This window comes from Neolamprologus multifasciatus, chromosome 11 (assembly GCF_963576455.1).
Source record: "Neolamprologus multifasciatus chromosome 11, fNeoMul1.2, whole genome shotgun sequence".
Lineage (NCBI taxonomy): Eukaryota > Metazoa > Chordata > Actinopteri > Cichliformes > Cichlidae > Neolamprologus > Neolamprologus multifasciatus.
The window spans coordinates 18,508,305-18,525,899 of record NC_140449.1 but is presented as its reverse complement, the minus strand read 5'-3'; the positions used below and the strand labels follow the sequence as shown (position 1 = coordinate 18,525,899).

The 17,595-nt window shown below is 39.6% G+C and overlaps 2 protein-coding genes across 3 annotated transcripts; one reads left to right on the top strand and one right to left on the bottom strand.

Annotated features, from left to right (window-relative positions):
* Positions 1-1,672: 1,672 nt before the first annotated feature.
* On the bottom strand, positions 1,673-9,478 carry brd9 (bromodomain containing 9). 2 transcript variants are annotated; one of them, XM_085176203.1, is made up of 17 exons: positions 9,313-9,478; positions 8,549-8,769; positions 6,426-6,560; positions 6,206-6,335; positions 6,055-6,112; positions 5,152-5,296; positions 4,930-5,040; positions 4,187-4,374; positions 3,878-4,010; positions 3,673-3,748; positions 3,463-3,558; positions 3,238-3,370; positions 3,039-3,150; positions 2,878-2,934; positions 2,666-2,771; positions 2,066-2,236; positions 1,673-1,959 (listed from the first exon to the last, which is right to left on the bottom strand). In XM_085176203.1, exons 1-17 carry the CDS (start codon positions 9,359-9,361, stop codon positions 1,859-1,861), a joined length of 2,022 nt encoding a protein of 673 aa, XP_085032329.1. In that variant the 5' UTR covers positions 9,362-9,478; the 3' UTR covers positions 1,673-1,858. The 2 variants fall into 2 exon arrangements, with proteins under 2 accessions (XP_085032329.1, XP_085032328.1); XM_085176202.1 differs by having other exon boundaries at positions 3,673-4,010.
* A 5-nt stretch (positions 9,479-9,483) lies between these two features.
* trip13 (thyroid hormone receptor interactor 13) lies at positions 9,484-15,998 on the top strand. Its single transcript, XM_085176207.1, has 14 exons — positions 9,484-9,628; positions 9,835-9,918; positions 10,209-10,368; positions 10,460-10,586; positions 12,037-12,092; positions 12,195-12,285; positions 12,376-12,448; positions 12,536-12,599; positions 12,687-12,773; positions 12,912-13,018; positions 13,555-13,708; positions 14,763-14,875; positions 14,971-15,040; positions 15,117-15,998. The coding sequence occupies exons 2-14, from the start codon at positions 9,845-9,847 to the stop codon at positions 15,210-15,212; spliced, it is 1,272 nt and encodes a 423-aa protein (XP_085032333.1). The 5' UTR covers positions 9,484-9,628; positions 9,835-9,844; the 3' UTR covers positions 15,213-15,998.
* The last annotated feature ends 1,597 nt before the right edge of the window (positions 15,999-17,595 follow it).

Here is a 17,595-nt window from a genome sequence, read left to right as displayed (position 1 = left end):
CATGCGCAATGGCTCTCTTCGCGATACCTGCCCTTTTCCCCTTTTTTCTATGCATGTGTTTGTGTGTATTTTCCTCTTTGTCAACCTTGTCTCGCCAGATGATGTGCATGCAACTCGCCTATTAAACGCACTTTTAAATACTTACAGGTGTCAGGGAATTTGAAACCAATGTTCAATGATTCCACAGAACAAGAAGGAACTGCAGACAGACATATGTGCTCACAGGGTACTTCTGCTTTCAAAATTAAAGCCTGTGCTTTATTTTCAACTCATATTAGACCGTGCTAAATGCATATGTCGCAGCACCCATAGTGCTTCAGTTTCACTTCCCCAACACATCGAGACAAACAGCGTACATTGCTCAGTTAGAACTTACAGATGGAAGCTTACCCATGCTGAAAACCCGAGGACTCAGCAGTTCAGTTACTCTGAAACTACGTTTTCGCTGCAAATGCACGATATTTGGATAACACTGACATTCCCTATTTTTGTGCTCCCATAGTGTCCCATCTTACAGTGCTGTGAGAAAGTACTTGTATCCTTCCTGTTTTCTTATTTTTTGCAGCTATGTCAGACTTACGTGCTTCACATCATCAATCAAATGTAATATTATATTATTATATTGTAATATTAGACAAAGTTTTATTTATACATTTATTTATTTGTATTTATTCAAGCCTTCCTTGCCCTGTGTGAAAAAGTTAGCACCCCCCCCCCAAACACACGCACACACACTCCTTTAAAATAATTGTGATTGAATCAATAAATCACTTAAATAGAACCGATCTGACAAGGTAAAGCAAGCTAAACAAGTCCAAAAAGCAACACATACGACATCATACCACTATCTACAGAAACTGAAGAACAGATGAGAAAGTAATTGACATCTATCTCTGAAAAAGACTAAACATTTCTAGTCAACCACAGTGAGAGCCATTGCACATCAGTGATTCATCCAGGAGATCACAAAAGAACAGCTTCTAAAGAACTGCAGGCCTCACTAGTCTCAGTTAATGATTCAACAATAAGAAAAATACTGAATAAAAATGGCATCGGATGCCATGACAGAACTCGGCCCCTGTGACTTATCCGGGCCACAGGGCCAGCGGCCTAAGCAGAGAAGCTCAAATCTCCCTCCCCCCAGGCCACCTTCTCCAGGCCAGCCAGGAGATATGATTTCACCAGCGTGTCCTGGGTCTGCACCAGGCCTTCTCCTGGTGGAACATGCTCAGGACACCTCACCCAGGAGGCATCCTTGTCAGATGCCTGAACCACCCGTACTGGCTTCTTTCAATGTGCAGGAGTAGAGGCTCTACTCTGAGGTCCGGATGACCGAAATCCTCACCCTTTATCATTTCCACCACTTAAAAAGCAGAACTTTATGGAAGGTTTGATTCCTGTTACATCTGCAGTAAAACATCGAATTTCACAAAAATACATACAGTCCATAGTGGTGATACTATTATCGTCTGGGGCTGGACGACTAATTGTTGCAACCATGAATTCTGCTCTTTACCTTAATAAATGAAATCAGCATTTAAAAACTGCATTTTGCATTTACATGCAAAAAAGAGGACTCAAGAAGAGGGCAAATGCTTTTTAACAACACTGTATATAATCAGAATAAGTAATAGATTTGTGTCCGATAACTGAGTGCACACATTCACAAACACAGGCACAAACATTTATTTTTCAAGTGCTGCAACTCATACAAAAACACACAATCACACTAGTCTGTACACTTATGTTCAGTCTTTAACAAAGGTCTGAGGCTCCTGCTTTCTTCACTGCAATTCAACAGTCCATAACAGAGTAGCCAGAGTGGTTAGCAACAGGATAACAGTGCGGCAGTGTGTGGTCAGCCGTTGGCCGTGTTCTCTGGCTCTGGAGACTGCAGGAACTCATAGGGATCATGAACCATTTCAGACTGGTCTCCAACACCCAGATGAGATGGGCTCCCTATAGATGCACGAAAAAATGGTTCTTATGTTGTATTGCTGGCACTAATAGCTCATTTCATATAATCATTAAAATAAAGGGAAAAGAAGGCATTTGCTGGAGATACCCAAGTGGTGCTGGTCCCTCTCGGAGGCATTAGAGAGTGAGGACAGGTTGGATGAGGGTCTGGAGCCAACTCTGTCCACCTGCGCTTCTTGGAACTCCTGCAGGAGTTTATCAGCATCATCAAAAGGCTGTTGGCCCTCCTCATTACCTGGCTCTTTTTTCACCGTTTTGCCTGATATAAAAAAAATAAATATGGCTTCATTATCGGGAATTAAAGGGCACTTCATGCGACCTTAATAAGGGCTAACTAAACTAAAACTTGCACAATTCAGCTGAATTTTGTTAAGTAGAACATTATAGATTTTTCCCACAGAAAGCTCCTTTAAACTTTGAGTACACATTCAGTGGAAAAGAAAGTGAAACAGCAAATTCAGCATTTCTGTTCTATGCCAATGAAGGAGATGTGGCTGCCACATGTGCTGAAAAATAGTAAACATGTTTACATGGAAATAATGCCCTTTATTCCAGCAACTCCAAATATTTACCTACCCCTATGGTAACATCACGTTTACCTGGCTTCTCTTATCTAAATGTCATTGTATCTGAATTACTGATATAGAAATATGAACGTATATACAGCATGTTGATAGAGAACAATCACCTAATGAGTTAAGCATGGTGATATCCAGAGACATATCTGGATAAGTCTTCATTGACATGAAATCCAGCACCGAACTCCCCTCTCCCAGACCAGCTCCGTCTGCCATCTGAACAGAAAATATCCAGCTTGAATTAGTCAATCATTTCAGTTGAAACAAGAAAAACAATAATCAAAACATATTATAGTATCTCCTTTCATGAGCCACAGCGTACCTGCATGTCACAGATGTTCGACTTGGTTTCGTCAGGTTTCAGCATTATATTTCTCTTCTGAAATGTTACAAATAAAGAAGCTTCGTAAATGCAGCAGAGGAACTAAACTTTTCTTTAAGCAAGCAAAAAATGAAAAAGAAGAAAAAAAAAAGAGACTATACCTGTCGTATCTGATTGACAGATTTTGTGTGATCGCCTGCAGTCATCTTGTCCAGGAGCCCGTCAACCCAATGCTTGGTGACACCGCTGCAGCCCTTGACAAACTCCTGTATACTTAAGTGGTGAAAAAAGGTGATCAAAAATGAAAAACTTACCACAACTGGATAATTTATCAGTGCGATCAAATAAATGACTGCCTACCTTAAAGCGCACTGAACCCCTGTGTCATCTCCATAGGCTGAATAGAGCATGTCCATCTCATCAGGTAACAAGTCTGCAAAGACAGAGTTCTTCTGGAGGCTCTGGACGTTGTAGGCACTGCTAAGAAAGGTCACTATACAAACAGAAAGAAACTTGTTAAAAAGCATGAACTATTTAAAATAATTAAGATTAAGTAAATCAATGAAAGTGTATATTATCACATACCTTTGTGTCTCCTGTCATCTTTGAAGCCCAGGGTTGTTAACCCAGGAAGAAGCTTATTTGACAGAGAACTTAGATCCACTTTATGGGTCTCTTCATCTGCAAAACAATAAATCAAACTGGGTTCTTACAGAGATATCACATATTATAATGATATAGCAGAAGTAAAAAGGTTTTAGTAGATATATAAAAGACCGTGTAGTGATAGCAAACCTTCTGCATCAGGATCGAGTTGATTTACAACAGTATACAAAAGAGAACTGTCAGACTCCTTACGCAAATACCCCATCTGAAAAAGCAAAACACTGAGTAAATTAAACGCTTTAAAAGCTGTCAGCTCTAATAATAAAAAAGAGCTATAACTTGTGTAAACATTGGATACAACTGGATTGTATAAAAAGTGTTCAAAGTGTAAAACCTTGGAGTTTGGCATGTATCTGTTGATGCGGTCGTGAGCTTCATCTGCAGAATGTTCAACCAGTGCCAGAACATGCTCCTCTGCTGTGCTGTCAGTCAAACTGCATGCGTTTCCCTCTGGTTCATACAGGTAACTGAGACGGCAGAAATGTTACACAGTATCAGTATACAGGCGAGGTGTTGTGTGACAAGATTCACAATGCATCCGGTGTCAAGCACTTCTCCACTGGCTTCTCTGAATATGTTAGTCTGAACGCGTTTGCAAAAAAAGTAAAGGTGACATCAAATGTAGACACTGTTCAGGGAATACCTGATGACTTCCTTCATGTCCTTGGCTGGCTGTTTCCTGGGCTTCCTTGGAGATTCCATTGGAATGTGGATTGTCTCTGGAGGAGGAATGTCAGCTGTCAGGTCTTCATCCCCCAAAATGGCTGCTTGCTGGGTAAAATCCATGTCCTGCATGAATGACATGCTGCGTTTCAGAGCCAAAAGCCGTTCCTGGACAACGAGTAGAAAGAAAAAAAAAAGACACAATATTTACATTCATTACATAAATTCCACTTTTATGGAAAAGCAATAATAAACAATGATATTGGTAGTAAAGCATTTGTACTGATTCCATAAACATGTGACAGTATATTTTAACCAAAGCAAAAACGTATATCCTCAAGTTTTAGGTTTAGAACATCAAGGTTTGCATTACTAGTAGCATTAGTTAACAACATTTAGAGTCGATTGAATATTGTTTAAATTAATGGTATATCTTCGGAGTGATTCGTTGGATTGCAACACCCAAATCAGTTTTATTTGTATGTGAGAGTCGTACAACTATGCTACTAAAAATAACAGCACTTTGAATATATTCCATAACTGTGGAACACACTGTGTATGAAACATGATTTGACTGCTAATAACTTCCTTTGTGATCTCTGTTGCTGTGCTGTTTTATCTTTATAAAACAACAATATAATGTACACATCAACAACAATCATACACTGTTGTTATAACAAATGAATAAAGTGTTTTTGCCTTTGGTTTGCTTGACCGTGTTACCTTGCTCATCATCTTGAATCCTGTGTGAAGCAATTTCTTTGCAGCCTTGTAGTAGACAGTCTCTGGTCGGTTGTATACCATGGCATTGTCACACATCAGTTTAAAATCAGCCTGAGGAACAAAAAGTGTTCGTTCAACTATGAAGGCTACAGGTTTAATGCCCAACATCTTTAAGCTGGGAAGAAAATCTAATTCACAATTAGATGCTAAAGGCACCCTCACCTTAAATTCTGTTACTGTTTTATAGTCATTTTTTCTATTCTTGTCTTTCATGGTGCTGAAGTCCATAGGATGTTTGATGATCATTGAGTAACCAGGAGCGATTGCATCTGTTACTGGAGATGCAAAGAACCCATGGGGATCTTTCCTGGAAAGATGAGAGACACACCATCAATGTTACTGAAAGCACCAGCTTTTAGACTTGTTTACACGTGCCCAGTGTTCTGATCTGATCAAGAATGTTATCTTTCAGGTCAAAATGGTCATTATTAATGGATCTTGCTGTGCTTTTATCAAACAAAGAATTTCATAATGTAGCCTTATTCACATGCCACATTTTGTAATCTGTGATAAACAAACAGGGCTTCCCCTCAGTTCTTCAAAAGAATAATAATTCATTATCTGCTAGGTTAATGTTTGAAAGCATGTCAAAGGAGCAATATTTATTGGCCATGTTCAAAATGTAGCATGCTGGTGTTCCACGACAGAACAGCAAATGCAAAATGCTCTATTTTTGGAGCATTATTAGCAGGAAAGTAATGCGAACCTCCCTCTCTAAGAGAATATATGTGTTTATCTAAGCTCATGCTAATCTGCCAAGTGGACTGTGGGAAAAGTCACATGCAAAACTGACATTTTTAACCTACTGGTATAAAAAAGGAAACAGAACTACTGTGGACTGCGTTCATCGTAATATGTACAGTTAGGGCCACATATATTTGGACACTCACACAAGTTCTGTTTTTTTACCTGTTTACCGAAACATTTTCTAGTTATAGTTACATAATGGACATGGACATAATGTGTAGACTCTCAGTTTTCATTTGAGGGTAACAAATGCAATGAAGGCATCTGCGGTGCCTGCATTTGGAAGATTTTGCTGTAAACAGACAACATTGTTCTTACCTCTGCAGCTGCCTCAGAAAGTGTTCTAGCAGCTGTTGCCGTGGTGTGGACTCATTCTCTAAATCGGGCAAACATAAACTTACAAGTAAATTTTTGCCCAAATAAAAAATGCTTGTAAAAATTGTATGCTCTTATAGACAGATAGTCTTGCCTTGCTGTGTCCGGCACGCTCTGACTGGCCTGTCTCCTGGTTGTTCTATGTCCACCTTCACAGTGGGGTGAAACTCCTCCCCTTCGGGCTCTATTTCAAACCTTTCTTTCTTCTTCTTTTTCTCTTCTGGCTGTAGAGATACACACAGAATGTAAACAACTTGTCAAAAATAACCATAAATAATTTATTGGTCACAATCTTAAGATTTAAGTTTTATCACCTCCAATCCAATACTTTTTGACAGTGTGAATGGTTCAACAGGTCCAGCACCACCACCACTACTACTACTAGCAACAGTCACTGCTGCCGCCTCTGATTCACTCTGCTCCCGCTCCCTCTTCTTCCTTTTCTCCTCCTGTGAAATGGTAAATAGTAAATGGACTGATTGTTATATAGCACTTTTCTACTCTCCCAGAGCACCCAAAGCGCTTTATACAAGAAGCCTCATTCACACAAGCACTGTCTTTGACACTTAAGTGCAATCTACCAATCAAAAACATTCATACGTCAATGGATGCATCAGAGAGCATTAGTATCAGTATCTTGCCCAAGGATACAGTGGGGCAAAAAAGTATTTAGTCAGCCACCGATTGTGCAAGTTCCCCCACTTAAAATGATGACAGAGGTCAGTAATTTGCACCAGAGGTACACTTCAACTGTGAGAGACAGAATGTGAAAAAAAAATCCATGAATTCACATGGTAGGATTTGTAAAGAATTTATTCGTAAATCAGGGTGGAAAATAAGTATTTGGTCAATAACAAAAATACAACTCAATACTTTGTAACATAACCTTTGTTGGCAATAACAGAGGTCAAACGTTTACTATAGGTCTTTACCAGGTTTGCACACACAGTAGCTGGTATTTTGGCCCATTCCTCCATGCAGATCTTCTCAAGAGCAGTGATGTTTTGGGGCTGTCGCCGAGCAACACGGACTTTCAACTCCCGCCACAGAAATTTCTATGGGGTTGAGGTCTGGAGACTGGCTAGGCCACTCCAGGACTTTCAAATGCTTCTTACGGAGCCCCTCCTTTGTTGCCCGGGCGGTGTGTTTTGGATCATTGTCATGTTGGAAGACCCAGCCTCGTTTCATCTTCAAAGTTCTCACTGATGGAAGGAGGTTTTGGCTCAAAATCTCACGATACTTGGCCCCATTCATTCTGTCCTTAACACGGATCAGTCGTCCTGTCCCCTTGGCAGAAAAACAGCCCCATAGCATGATGTTTCCACCCCCATGCTTCACAGTAGGTATGGTGTTCTTGGGATGCAACTCAGTATTCTTCTTCCTCCAAACACGACGAGTTGAGTTTATACCAAAAAGTTCTACTTTGGTTTCATCTGACCACATGACATTCTCCCAATCCTCTGCTGTATCATCCATGTGCTCTCTGGCAAACTTCAGACGGGCCTGGACATGCACTGGCTTCAGCAGCGGAACACGTCTGGCACTGCGGGATTTGATTCCCTGCCGTTGTAGTGTGTTACTGATGGTGACCTTTGTTACTTTGGTCCCAGCTCTCTGCAGGTCATTCACCAGGTCCCCCCGTGTGGTTCTGGGATCTTTGCTCACCGTTCTCATGATCATTTTGACCCCACGGGATGAGATCTTGCGTGGAGCCCCAGATCGAGGGAGATTATCAGTGGTCTTGTATGTCTTCCATTTTCTGATGATTGCTCCCACAGTTGATTTTTTCACACCAAGCTGCTTGCCTATTGTAGATTCACTCTTCCCAGTCTGGTGCAGGTCTACAATTCTTTTCCTGGTGTCCTTCGAAAGCTCTTTGGTCTTGGCCATGGCAGAGTTTGGAGTCTGACTGGTTGAGGCTGTGGACAGGTGTCTTTTATACAGATGATGAGGTCAAACAGGTGCCATTCATACAGGTAACGAGTGGGGGACAGAAAAGCTTCTTACAGAAGACGTTACAGGTCTGTGAGAGCCAGGGATTTTCCTTGTTTGAGGTGACCAAATACTTATTTTCCACCCTGATTTACGAATAAATTCTTTACAAATCCTACCATGTGAATTCATGGATTTTTTTTTCACATTCTGTCTCTCACAGTTGAAGTGTACCTCTGGTGCAAATTACTGACCTCTGTCATCATTTTAAGTGGGGGAACTTGCACAATCGGTGGCTGACTAAATACTTTTTTGCCCCACTGTATATGGCATGCAGACTGGAGCAGCCAAAGGTCAAACCACCAACCTTCCGATCAGTAGATGACCTGCTCTACCTCCTGAGCTACAGCCAGCCCAATGAAATGAAAGCCAATTAAAAAACAAACAACTTAAAGTAGTAAATGGTGCATTAGTCACGCAGAAGAACGAAATTCAGCTACCTAACCTTTCTTCGCCTTCTCTCCTCATCATCTACATATTTGTCTTTATCCTTTTCAGACTTTTTCTTCTTCTTTTTCTTCTTTTCTTTGTGACGTTCTCGCTCGTGGTCTGATCTGTCATCGTAGTAGCTGGAGTCATGGCCGGACCCAGAGAGTTCAGTCACTTCGCTTCCTCCAACTTTGAGCACAAGCTTCAAAGGCTTCTCAAGAGCTTTGTCCTCATAGTCTACAACCAAAACGAAGAATTGGTAAAGGTATTGTGTCAGGCAATAGCAGTGACAGAGTAGAAGGGCAGTATGAAAGAAGTTGACATTAACATGCAGATTGTCTTTAAAAAACGAAAGACTTTACACGCCAAACTGGTTATTATATAAAAAAGGCATAATAAGCTCTCTGGTTTATATAAAATAAAAGGCATAATAATCTCTTTGTTGTTTATTTTTTATGTATGTATGTATTTTTATGTTGTTTATGTATTTTTTTCTACTTACAATCCAAATACAGTTTGTAATTTTTAGAAGTGTTTTATAATAATTTATAACGTAAAACAAACAACAATAAGAACAAAATAGTATACAACGTAATGCAGCAAAGTGATTAATGCGAGATTTTAGCTATACATAATTCCACCAGTAGATGAATGAATGAATGGAGCTACTATACATAAACTAAACTGTCAGCTTTAATGCTAGCTAACATAATGCTAGCTAGAACAAAAGCGACGCTGCAATGAGCGCTCGGTGTTCAAATAAAATGTGCTCTAATGTACCGTCAACTGTTCTCCATTCCGGTTTATGCTTCTTATGTTTTTTCCCCATGTTTCTGTTCAAATGATGAAAGTCGTAAATTTATTCAAATTAACACTGGTCGCTAGCGTTAGCCTAGCTGTGACGAGTTACGATCTTAGCAACAAAAGAGACGGTGGGCAGATCATGTGACGCTACAAAAACTACTGTTGTATTTCCGGTTTAAACAAAACGCGCGGAATTCGACTCATAAATATCGGCAGCACACGGTTGATAGTAAAAATACACCAGATGTTTGATTGATAAGACTAACCAGTTTGACGACGTTAATGTTTTAAGGTTTGGGTTTTGTTTTGTCACCTCAGCAGGTTGTTTTGTTCATATGAGGCAGCTGGGTTAGCTAGCTCACGTTTACAGCCTTACCCGGGTTAGCTAGCTTGCTAACGCGATGTAGTGATGGGTTTTGGTTCAGTACTTAATAAAATACAGAAGCCCTCTGAGACTTGCTGTTGTTAAAGCCGCAGTTATTCCTCTGGTGTTCACAGTTCTTCGGCAATGGAGGATGACAGGATGGAGACCGGAAACCTCATACCACAAATCCATGTGGAAGTTCACGTTAAATCTGACAGGTGGGTAGTTTAATCCTAGTGTAAACAGTGAAGTTATTATTAGGTCAAACCCATACACAGGTGATAAAGGACATGAAGAGCTAAAATGCCTCCTTTGGTTTACTTTGACCCTTTGAACTCCTTTTTTTCACTCCTTTTTTTCACCAAAGATTTAAATATGTTTCAAGTTATGTCTGACGATAACGTTTGTTTAAAACAAATCAACAATGGTATTGTCATAGTACCAGCCAGAAACTAGATATATACACGCATGCCTTCTTGTGATTTGTGATTTGTCTTTCATATTTCAGCACAGCTAAACGGTCTGAGGTGAAAATACATGTTCAGAGTTTACTGAACTGTCACAGCATGGTGTTTGGAAACTACGCATGGAGAGAGTTTGACGATGACTTCCTTCAGAAGCATGTGGCATCTGTGGTTATAGCTGATCTAGAAGAAATAGTTACCCAGGTCTGTTATTTCAGTTTGTTTTGGGGATGAAAGCTCTGCAGTATCATTGTATTTTTAAAGCTTTATACTTAATTTTTATTCTCCCTTTCAGCCCCTTAATTTGAAGAACTGCTGTGTCTCTTTTCACATCTTCACACTGAGCGAAGATGGACCTAGCATGCTCACTTTGGAGGAGGATGAGGAGCTTTCAGCAGCAAACCACTGGTTGCTGCCTGCAGGTAACACTGCGTTCAGTTTAATTCGCTTTACTGTCATTAAAGCAAAACCAGTGCAATAAATTGTCTCTTATAGGTAGGTTGCAGTTGTTGTTGGCAGTGTGTGACAGTTTCTGGTCTAGTGATTGTGTGCAAAACAGTGTATGACTATGCATTTAATAAGTCATTCATAAAGGACTTTGGAACATATTGTTATAGAGACACGAGAGATTTACTGTCCTGGGGTGGAGAAAGGAAAAAATGAGCCTTGGTGGCATTTCAAAAACACTTGGTGGCAGTGTTTTTTGGTAGATATCTTTGATGACAGGTAGCTGATTGCTAACAGTACGCTCAGCTGCTGTGACTTTCCTCTGCAGTGCCCTTTCGTCAGCCAAGGCAGAGTTGCTGTACCAAACTGTAAGATGGGAACATGGAAAATAATGCTATAATATTTGTACAGTGGTGAAGCTGGAGAAGTGGAGAAACTTGTTTTGTGACAAATGGGCCCTTTCACACTGGGCCTTCTTTATCAGACGGGAGATAAAGAGACCAAATCAAGTCCTCAGCAATATAGACATCATTTCTTTGGTCTCTTTAACATTAAGGTCAAGGTTGTTTTTAGAGCACTGTATCACCAGATGCTGGATCTTCTTTTCATTGTTCTGTGGACCATCTTGTTTTTTTATTAGATATTTGGACAATCAATGTGACGCCATCTGCGTATAGTGGAGGATAATAGTATAATATAGGATGTATGTAGGATGGAAATGGTCGTTTGGGTATGTTCCAGCAACATCTATCATCAGGAGGTTCTCAGAAAAAACATCTCATTTAACAGGGAGTAAAGGACTGGAGAGCAATGATTGATGGTCACGATACGTCTCCAACGCAGCTTTAAAAAAGTAGGGGGAGAAGATATCGGATCCATGTGACCCTGCAATCTTCCTGCATTGAGTTACAAACTGACGTATTTTAACCAAAATCTTTTTAAATGACATTTTTGTATCTTCATTGTACAAGGTCTGTGCTGAAATGTTTATGGATCATATTAAGAGTAGGAATGAGTATTATACAGCAGAAAGAAGTGCGAAAATCTAGCGCTTATTTAAACATTTCTTTACTTTTTACTAGTATCAAAATTGGGATTTCCTTTGTGTGTTTGAATCCAGCATGACCAAAACCTACTTTGCCAATGTATCAGTATTTTACATCTTGTTACAAATGTACAGGCTACATGTTTCTGTCAAACAGGCCTCAAGATCCTGCTGCCATGTTGCTGGTGGAGCATCTGCTTTTTATTTCTTCTTTTTATGGGATAAAAATAAAATAATCTTGGTTTAGCATTCGAGATCTGTGGGTGTAAAGCTTGGTGAGCATGTTGTGCTACTGAGGATGATATTTTTTTTCTTGTAGCTCATAAGCATTTTCTGTTCTATTATATATGTTAAATTGCTTTGTTTTTTCTTTTTAACAGCTGAATTTCACGGGATTTGGGAAAGTCTGGTTTATGAAACTGGAGTCAAAACTCAGGTAAAATAAATTACAGCTGTTTAGGAATTAGAAAAAATGATCAAATCACCTGATGTGTAACCTAATGCTTCTTAACTTTACCTTATTTCCCTTTTTCTCTAGCTCCTGGATTATGTCACAACAACAATTTATTTCTCAGACAAAAACGTTGACAGCAACCTGATTTCATGGAATCGTGTTGTTCTGCTTCATGGTAAATATTTAAGAAGGGAATTTCTACAGTGATTGTTATTACACTGGAACAAAAAATAATGACTGCCTCTCTTTGTTTGCCCACATTCAGGACCTCCAGGCACAGGGAAAACATCACTGTGCAAAGCTCTCGCCCAGAAACTGTCAATCAGACTGTCAAGTCGGTAAGATCGTCCTCATTCTAGTGAAACCGCTCCAGCTATGACTACACCAGCACTTTTCCAAATACACCTTCTTTTTCTCCCCTGCAGGTATTTATATGGCCAATTTGTTGAGATAAACAGCCACAGTTTGTTCTCAAAGTGGTTCTCAGAGGTACACCTGGGTCTTTTTTTTTATTTTTTTTTTATGTTTTTGTTACTTGTATTGTCTCCTGTAGCTAATTATGCCTATTTTTCACAGAGTGGCAAGCTGGTCACAAAGATGTTTCAAAAGATCCAACAGCTGATTGATGACAAAGACGCTCTTGTGTTTGTTCTGATTGATGAGGTAAAATGAAGTGTATTTATTTCATTTTGATTTACTTCTGTGTCTTTTATGTTTATCTAAGACAGAAGAACTTCTTGCCAACTCGTTGTACTTTGTTATGTTGAAGTGTGATTGAAACCGTTTCTCTTTTGTGAACAGGTGGAGAGTTTGACAGCAGCAAGAAATGCCTGCCAGGCAGGAACAGAGCCTTCTGATGCCATTCGTGTGGTCAACTCTGTCCTCACGCAGCTGGACCAGATCAAACGGTCAGAATGCAAACCTTTCTTAGTGATTTTATTTGTTTTAAATTAGAGATTGACTCTGTGCTAGTCTGTTGTGGTGGAGAGAGAGCGGTGTGAAAATGAAGCTGTTGCTTAACACATGGTTAAAAGCTTTCAGTAGAGACCAAAAGATTGAAATTGCAGAGACAAGTGGTGGAAATGAGCCTCCTCTGTAGGTTATCTTGGTTCTCCCTTTAAGACAGAGGAGGAGCCCAGAGCTGAGCTGCTCCACCTCTACATTGAAAGGAGCAGCTGATATGGTTTGGGCATCTAAACAGGAGGCTCTGAGGCAGAACCGGGGCATACTTGAAGACAATATGTCTCTTGGCTGACTTGGAACATAACATTTCCATGAGACATAACCTTTTTGGGTGGCTGTGGAGACTGAAGTCTGAGTTTCTCTGCTAAAACTGCTACTGACCCAAACTTGGAGTGACAGAAAGTAGATGGATGGATTATTTACTTATTATGTGCTACTTTAAACAAGTTGTTCTGTGTTGGCTATTGGGCTGATATTTCAGACATTCCAATGTAGTGATCTTGACGACCTCCAATGTGACAGAAAAAATCGACTTGGCCTTTGTAGACAGAGCTGATATCAAGCAGTACATCGGACCGCCATCTGAAAAAGGCATTTACAACATCTACCTCTCCTGCCTGGAGGAGCTGATGAAGGTAATCCAGTAATCTGGCAGCAGTTTATTTCCACTTCTAAAGTGAAACACATCTGACTTAAATGTTTTTCCGTCTAAAATCGTAACTACACGGTCACGAAGTGGGTAACCAAACTTGGCATACAGGTCTATATTAGATATTATGATGTCACCATATTGCGTAGTAACCACCTGACCAAAAAGAGCACTTTGCTCGTAGGAAACGAATGTCAGTTTCCTGAAATGTTACATACGTATGGCAGCCATCTGGTGCAGTGCACACCATGCTGTCCAGTGCCAGGCATTGTACCTTGCAATCTCTGTATGAGTGTTTGTGTAACTGAATGAAGACACTGTAAATTGCTCTTGATAAAAGGGCTACATAATGTCCATATAGCAGTTTATTCCAACAAAATATTGATAGAACAATAAAAAAAAACAGAGAAAAAAAGTCACGGTGCAAAATACAATTTAAGCATATTTAAGGAAAGCAAAGCGGTACTGATTTGTAACTTGGGCTTGTTATAATGTTGTATAATATGATATTTTACTACAGTACGCATCTAACTAGGCAGCTCATTCTCTTGAAATGGGGTCAACTTGAAAGATGTGAAATGTAAAAGTAAGGTCAGAGGTCAAATGTGACATATTTGGATCCAAATAAGTGCATTCAGGTGCAAACCAAAACAACCCCACGAGAATCTTTGGAGGAGGTGGTCTCCAAAGGAACTCCAGAGCGGTTTGTTTATTTTGTGAACGTGATCCAATCTGAACAGACCACCAAGTGTAAATTAAAAATTTGAGCTAAAAACATCCCAAAGTTACATATGCTTTGTAATCGCTGTGCGGCAAAGGACTACAGATGTGCAAAGGTCTGTACGGGCCAGTGACTAGCTGTTAAATTAACATTAATTCTCAGTTTTCTCACACAGGACATTCTTCCTGTATTTAGGTTTTTTGCAGAGATTTCTTGACAGAAGAATCATAAGAGGCACTTTTAAAATTCAGCTTATGTAAATGAAATGCAATTTTTTTTTCCCGACACGTCTCTGAGTTGTGATCTTGGATGTACACAGTGCCAGATCATCTACCCCCGGCAGCAGCTGTTTACCATGTTTGAGCTCGAGACTATGGGCTTTGCAAAGAGTGAGGTGTCCGAACACAGTCTAAATCTGAGGAACATTGCTATGTAAGTGCACACTCCAATAAGCAGCATTTAAATCTGAGTGTGGGAAGCGAAAAGAGACGGAGGCCAATGCTCAGTTTTTTTGTTTTTCTTTTCAGAAAAAGCAAAGGTTTGAGCGGAAGAACGCTCAGGAAGTTACCATTTATAGCCCATGCACTCTTTGTAAAGGTAGGTATTTGATTGTTGTTCTCCTGACAAACATAAGATTCACATGGGCTTTTTAAAATGGTTTGTTGCCTTGCAGACACCAACAGTAACACTTGAGAGGTTTCTGGAGGCTATGGGCCAAGCTGTGGAAAAACAGAAGGAGGAAAAAGCTAACTTGGTCAATGGTATCTGAACCTGCTGAAATTCCCACAGGCTGAGTGATTGTGCCTTGTTTGTGGTTTAAAACCAATAAATCATCTTTTTTTATAGAGCTTAATCAGTTCATTTGTCAGCACTACATCCAATATACATAAACACAAATGCTATTTTAACAAGTGCTGTAACACAAAAGTGTTTATTCAGGTAATTTTGCTGGTGCTACTCTCTTAAATGACCAACACCATATCTATGTCGACAGAGGAATTGTAATTTTAAGTTGTAGCCCCCAATGCTTGAATTTTTCTTTGTTTTATATGCTATTAACAAATATGTTTACTCTTTTCTCACTTCCAAAGTATTTAATTTTTGTTGCTTTAACCATAACTGTTTCTTTTTGTTTTCTTTTTCTAAACCTATACTATTTGTGCACAGACATTAGATCAGTCAGTATGTAGTTATGCTGACATGACAGCTTGCGAGTCCCACAATGGGCCAACAGACTCACCGGACAACAAATCCAAAATATATTAAACATGTTGCAGGTTGTTATGAACGGTTAACCTTTGTGTGTTATTATGTGTTCTTGTTTATTGGTCCCATTCAAGGTCGCTTATTTCACCTGACAAGTTTGTAAGCTCAGCTGGCTGCGTCCCCTACAGAGGGGGTTTATGCCTGTGCATGACACTTGATGCAAAAAAACAAAACAAAAACGTGAGTGGGCTTTACCCTTCACATACAATCTGCTTTGTGCTCTGTTCGCATGTTTGTTTGTTTGTTTGGTTGTTTGTTTGTTTTTTATAAATGAATGTGATAAATCCAATTTAAACTATCTGGGTTTGTTGTTTATTGGTTTTATTTTGTATATAAAATTGTAATAAACAGCATTGTTTCCTGATTGCAGTGTCAGATGCATTTTGGAGACTTTAATACACTAAGTCCACCACTTGGGGGCGCACTGCGGCTGTAATGCAGTTTTAGACATAAACAGAATTCCGTTTATTACAGTTTCTGATTTGCATGGTTGTCTCAGTAAGGGCAATAAGACAAGATAGATCAAGAAAAGGTGGCAATAAAAGCTAATTGCATTTAACCTTGTGGTAAGTTTGTATCAACTAGATGAACAATGGGGGGTTTTTTTGGGAGGGTTGCCAACAAAGTCCTGCAAATATCAAATGTTACCTTACAACAAAGCAACAAAAGAGCAGTTCTACCTAATATTCCTCCTTTATGATACAGGCCCACGCACGGGAATTTAAAGTGATACATGGTTATGATTTGGGACTGTGAGCTTTTACATGTTGCGGTCTTCCATTGTGGACTAAAAACCAAAAGGTTGAAAGATGACTGAGTTTGAAATGTGTCAGTCCTGTACACAGTTTATATGAACAGATCTGTGGTTTCGTTGTTCGTATGAACATGTTTTGCATTCTGTGAATGCTCTGCTGCTTTGCATGTCAGCTGCTGGCTTCAAACAATGTGCCCTTTGTTTGTTGCTGGCAACAGCTTTTTCATTCCACTTCAAAGGTGAATCCTGTAGGCTGTTCCTGAATGTAAAAGTAAAGCAAATGTTGGATTTGTCTTCATTTGCACGCTCCAGACCTGCTGAATCATAACACTGTCACCTTTACAGTGACCTTTACTGCGTGTTTTATTAAGCTTGTATTTTATTGGTGGATTTGATTATGCTGTCAAAGGTCTATAATTAAGATGGGGAAAAAAAGAAGATTTATGCTATAATCAAGACCAACCCAGAATGGATTTCCCCTCATGCATAAAGACTGCATTTGTGTGAATTGCCCCTTTAGTGCCATGTTATCTTTTATACCTAATTGTTTGGCTCCCATTATATCTATTTGTCAGTGAATTTTTGAGTAAGATGAATCACATGAGGGAGCTCAACTTGTCTCTAATCTGATCAGTGATTACAAAGGTGAGAGTAAAGGGGGTAGTAGAGAAAGGGAGAGCTGTAAGAACGGGCATGGTAAATAAAACCATAATTGCTCTGTCTGCAGGCCCTTTTCTTTTCACTGTAGTCTCTCCAAAAGCAGGCAGCTGTTAAAAGGCAATCAAGCCGGAGAAGGAAGAAAAGTCAAAAGCCTTATTGTTATGGGGATTTTATCACTGTTTCAAGCAGACTTAAAATGTCAGAAAACTCCAAACAAAACAAACAGTCTGATGTTTATCCTCTCAACCGTTGTTCAGGTACATTGCTGAAAGCAATGGAATATACCTTTATGTGCCAATGGTGATTCAAGTGGGGGTGGGGGGTTAACTTACACTCTTACTTATATGCGCGGTAAGAGGAAAGTGAGCCAAACTGCACACGAACTATGGAAATTATCACTCATCTCCTCTGAGTTTTTAAGAGGTTATGATTTACATTGCTGGTCTAAAAGTGTGATACTCAGTTGTTAGTT